This window comes from Nerophis lumbriciformis, linkage group LG01 (genome assembly GCF_033978685.3).
Source record: "Nerophis lumbriciformis linkage group LG01, RoL_Nlum_v2.1, whole genome shotgun sequence".
Taxonomy (NCBI): Eukaryota; Metazoa; Chordata; class Actinopteri; order Syngnathiformes; family Syngnathidae; genus Nerophis; species Nerophis lumbriciformis.
This window is the reverse complement of record NC_084548.2, coordinates 62,777,448-62,782,500: the sequence shown is the minus strand read 5'-3', so window position 1 is coordinate 62,782,500 and position 5,053 is coordinate 62,777,448. Positions and strand designations below refer to the sequence as shown.

General features: G+C 44.0%; 1 protein-coding gene across 1 annotated transcript in view; it reads right to left on the bottom strand.

Annotated features, from left to right (window-relative positions):
- The window catches only part of LOC133570838 (protein Wnt-7a-like), a 71,198-nt gene extending 68,383 nt beyond the window's left edge, over positions 1–2,815 (bottom strand). The window contains exons 1-2 of the mRNA XM_061923583.1: positions 2,571–2,815; positions 2,237–2,463 (exon numbers count right to left, since the gene is read on the bottom strand). Of these exons, the coding sequence (XP_061779567.1) occupies positions 2,237–2,463; positions 2,571–2,641 (298 nt within the window). The 5' untranslated portion in view covers positions 2,642–2,815. The remainder of the gene's footprint in view (positions 1–2,236; positions 2,464–2,570) is intronic.
- Between the last annotated feature and the right edge of the window lie 2,238 nt (positions 2,816–5,053).

Below are 5,053 nucleotides of genomic sequence, written 5' to 3'. Positions count from 1 at the left end.
AGTCCTGATGTGTGTGTCCAGTTTGGTGAGTTTTGCAGCATGTTAAGGGGGTCAAATTACAGCTCAAAGAGGCAAAAGTGACTGTTTTTAGTAAACTTTTGTTTTGAAGGTGGGAATTTCCAACTTCCTGTTGATTTTTGCTGAAGGATGTCAAAGTATGAAATCTAGGTCTAAGTCAGACCTACATAGAGGTTTTTGTTTCATGTCTCTACGACATTCCTACCGGAAGTTACAAGCAGTTTTGTCTGTGTTTTTCCTAGGGGGCGCTAGAGCGCAATTTTGAGTTTTGGGGTTGGGTTTTTTATTAGATTGCAATTTTTGCCAGTCCTGATGTGTGTGTCCAGTTTGGTGAGTTTTGCAGCATGTTAAGGGGGTCAAATTACAGCTCAAAGAGGCAAAAGTGACTGTTTTTAGTAAACTTTTGTTTTGAAGGGGGAATTGCCAACTTCCTGTTGATTTTTGCTGAAGGATGTCAAAGTATGAAATCTAGGTCTAAGTCAGACCTACATATAGGTTTTTGTCTCTACGACATTCCTACCGGAAGTTACAAGCAGTTTTGTCTGTGTTTTTCCTAGGGGGCTCTAGAGCGCAATTTTGAGTTATGGGGTTTGTTTTTTTTGATAAGATCGCCATTTTCGCCAGTCCTGATGTGAGTGTCAAATATGGTGAGTTTTGAAGCATGTTAAGGGGGTCAAATTACAGCTCAAAGAGGCAAAAGTGACTGTTTTTAGTAAACTTTTGTTTTGAAGGGGGCTTTGCCAACTTCCTGTTGATTTTTGCTGAAGGATGTCAAACTATGAAATCTAGGTCTAAGTCAGACCTACATAGAGGTTTTTGTCTCTACGACATTCCTACCGGAAGTTACAAGCAGTTTTGTCTGTGTTTTTCTTAGGGGGCGCTAGAGCGCAATTTTGAGTTTTGGGGTTTGGTTTTTTTGATAAGATCGCAATTTTCGCCAGTCCTGATGTGTGTGTCAAATGTGGTGAGTTTTGAAGCATGTTAAGGGGTCAAATTACAGCTCAAAGAGGCAAAATTGACTGTTTTTAGTAAACTTTTGTTTTGAAGGGGGAATTGCCAACTTCCTGTTGATTTTTGCTGAAGGATGTCAAAGTATGAAATCTAGGTCTAAGTCAGACCTACATAGAGGTTTTTGTCTCTACGACATTCCTACCGGAAGTTACAAGCAGTTTTGTCTGTTTTTCCTAGGGGGCGCTAGAGCGCAATTTTGAGTTTTGGAGTTTTTTTTTTTTTATAAGATCGCAATTTTCACCAGTCCTGATGTGTGTGTCAAATATGGTGAGTTTTGAAGCATGTTAGGGGGTCAAATTACAGCTCAAAGAGGCAAAAGTGACTGTTTTTAGTACATTTTTGTTTTGAAGGGGTAATTGCCAACTTCCTGTAGATTTTTGCTGAAGGATATCAAAGTATGAAATCTAGGTCTAAGTCAGACCTACATAGAGGTTTTTGTTTAATGTCTCGACGACATTCCTACCGGAAGTTACAAGCAGTTTTGTCTGTGTTTTTCCTAGGGGGCGCTAGAGCGCAATTTTGAGTTTTGGGGTTTGGTTTTTTTGATAGGATCGCAATTTTCGCCAGTCCTGATGTGTGTGTCAAATATGGTGAGTTTTGAAGCATGTTACGGGGGTCAAATTACAGCTCAAAGAGGCAAAAGTGACTGTTTTTAGTAAACTTTTGTTTTGAAGGGGGAATTGCCAACTTCCTGTAGATTTTTGCTGAAGGATGTCAAAGTATGAAATCTAGGTCTAAGTCAGACCTACATAGAGGTTTTTGTCTCTACAGTCCTGATGTGTGTGTCAAATATGGTGAGTTTTGAAGCATGTTAAGGGGGTCAAATTACAGCTCAAAAAGGCGGCGGAATAATAATAATAATAAAACCTTACAATAACAATAGGGTCCTCTGTCCCAAAGGGACATTGCGGTCCCTAATTTAAAAAAAAAAAAGTTAAGGGCCCACAAATGGCCCCTGGGCTGCACTTTGGACACATCTGCCCTAAGAAAGATGCGTTCAAAGTTACTATTTTGAGTCAGTCATTTGAAACGTGAAGAGTTAAAAAGTAAACACGCGATATGGAGCAGGAGATTTACGCACAGGGGCGCGCAATTACGCACGGGCCTAAGTAAGGTTTAAACAACAACAAAACCATCTAAATGTGTGATTTAAGCGACGTAAAGAGATATCCAAACAAGCGACATAAGGAGAGAGATAGCAACATACCCACTTTCAACTCTTTTCCGAAGACGGTCCTCTCTCCCAGAGCCGAGCAGTTCCAGCGTCCATGTTTGAACTGGAACTGACATTCATTGACGGCCATCTGCGCGCCTTCCCCGATCACGATGATCGCGTCGGGCCGACTCTGACAGATAATCCGCTGGCGGGGGGCCAGGCCCGGGATCTTGTTGCAGATGATACTGGCTCCGAGGGCCACCACCGAGGAGAAGCCGCTGCGGGGAGGGGGACAGAAAGGATGGATCGGACTTTTTTTTATTGGTTTCTCCCGTGGGGGGTCGTTAAGGAAGAAGTGTTGCCGGTGACGTCACGGACAACTCACCCGATCTTCAGGTAAACAACCCCCAAGCAGAGTAAAACCCGTAAGATCCATCTTCTGGTTCTCCGACTCATCGCGGCCTCGGGTTCATGCAGGTGAGACGCGAAGTTCGGCCCTCCGCTCAGGTAAATCCCCACTCCACGAGCGGGAAACGCATGAAAAAAAAAAAAAAAAGGACACGACTTCACTGGCCTCGCGTCGAAGTGCGCCCGAATTCCTTGCGAGTGTCTCCTCTGCGCATGGCGAGGGTGACGTCACCGCACAGGTAAGCGTGGAGGTGGACAAGTGCGGCGTTGCGTCGCGCACTTCGGCTTTATATGGCTCGTCCGGGAGGGGGCGGGGCCTGCAGCCCCGAAGAATCTCCCCCCTCTCTCTCTCTCGCTCTCTCTCTCTTCACTCTCTCACTTTCAGGTGTTTCCTTCCTCTTCTACTTACGCGACACAATGACGTCAATGTTCCCCCTAAATGATCTGCCAAGATTGTAATAAAATGCACACGGGTAGTATTTATTCATTTATTTCACGATAAAAGTGACTCAATTAAATACACCGACGGCTACACAGCAACTAAGCACACGGTAGCACACAAGCTAGACAAAGGCACTAAACAACATAAACAAGTGTCAAATAGTTGCATGTTCATAGATAGATAAATAGATAGTATTTTATTGATCATAAAAGTCTCCAAGGCGTGTTAGGAAGTATCCAGTAACAAACGTGTCCGCATCGTTCAACTTACTGCGCCATGAGTTTAACTTGTTTAACTATTGTGACCAAGAGGGGTTGGGCACTATTAAGTATTATACCAAATAAGACGTTGCAAGAATCGTGTTGAACAGAGAATTGATTCTGAATCAAATCGTCACCCCAGGAATCAGAAAGGGTGGCGTGAAAAATAATCTGTCCTCCAAAATTTTCATCCCTAAAGGGAGAGCGTGGAAAAAGGTTTTCCCCACAAAGGGGCGTGAAAATGAATCTGTCCTCAAAGGGTGGGGGCATGAAAAAATTACCTCCCTAAAGGGGAAGCGTGAAAAAAATGATGTCCCCGAAGAGGGGCGTGAAAAAGAATCTGTCCTCAAAGGGGGGGCATGACAAACGTCCGTCCCTAAAGAGTGAGCATGACAAATGTTTGTCCCCACAAAGGGGAGCGTTAAAATAATTACGTCCCTAAAGGGGGAGCGTTAAAAAAATTCTCCACAGAGGGGGCATTAATGAAATTTGTACCTAAAGGGGGAGCGTGAAAAAAATTATGTTCCCAAAGTGGGGCGTGAAAAATAATCCGTCTCCAAAGGGGGCGTGTGAAAAAATTTCACCCCTAAAAGGGAAGCGTGAAAAAAATAATGTCCCCAAAGGTGGGCGTGAAAAACAATATGTCCTCAAAGGGGGGAATGAAAAACTTCTGTCCCTAAAGAGTGAGCGTGAAAAATGGTTGTCCTCACAAAGGGGGAGCGTTAAAATAATTCTGTCCCTAAAGGGGAGCTTAAAAAAAAAATCCCCACAAAAGGGGGCATTAATGAAATTTGTACCTAAAGGGGGAGCGTGAAAAAAGGTTTCCCCCACAAAGAGGCATGAAAATTAATCTCTCCTCAAAGGTCGGGGGCATGAAAAAAATGTCCTCCCTAAAGGGGAAGCGTGAAAAAAATTGTCCCCAACGGGGGGGCGGATAAAATAATCAGTCCTCAAAGGGGGGGCATGAAAAACGTCCATCCCTAAAGAGTGAGCGTGAAAAATGGTTGTCCCAAAAAGGGGGAGCGTTAAAAAATTCCGTCCCTAAAGGGGAAGCATGAAAAATAATCTGTCCCCAAAGGGGGCGCGTGAAAAAATTCCGCCCCTAAAAGGGAAGCGTGAAAAAAAATATGTCCCCGAAGGGGGGCGTGAAAAAGAATATGTCCTCAAAGGGGGAATGAAAAACTTGCGTCCCTAAAGAGGGAGCGTGAAAAATGTTTGTCCCCACAAAGGGGGAGCGTTAAAATAATTATGTTCTTAAAGGGGAGCGTAAAAAAAAAATCCCCACAAAGGGGGCATTAATGAAATTTGTACCTAAAAGGGGGAGCGTGAAAACAATTATGTTCCCAAGTGGGGCGTGAAAAATAATCTGTCCCCAAAGGGGACGTGTGAATAAATGTCGCCTCTAAAAAGGGAAGCGTGGAAAAAAATGTCCCCAAAGGGGGGCGTGAAAAACTTCCGTCCTTAAAGAGAGAGCGTGAAAAATGGTTGTCCCCACAAAGGGGGAGCGTTAAAAAATTCCGTCCCTAAAGGGGAGCGTAAAAAAAAAATCCCCACAAAGGGTGCATTTGTACCCAAAGGGGGAGCGTGAAAACAATTATGTTCCCTAAGTGGGGCGTGAAAAATAATCTGTCCCCAAAGGGGGTGTGTGAAAAAATGTCGCCCCTAAAAGGGAAGCGTGAAAAAAATAATGGCCCCCAAAGGGGAGCGTGAAAAATAATCTGTCCTCAAGTGTGAGGGGTATCCAGTAACAAACGTGTC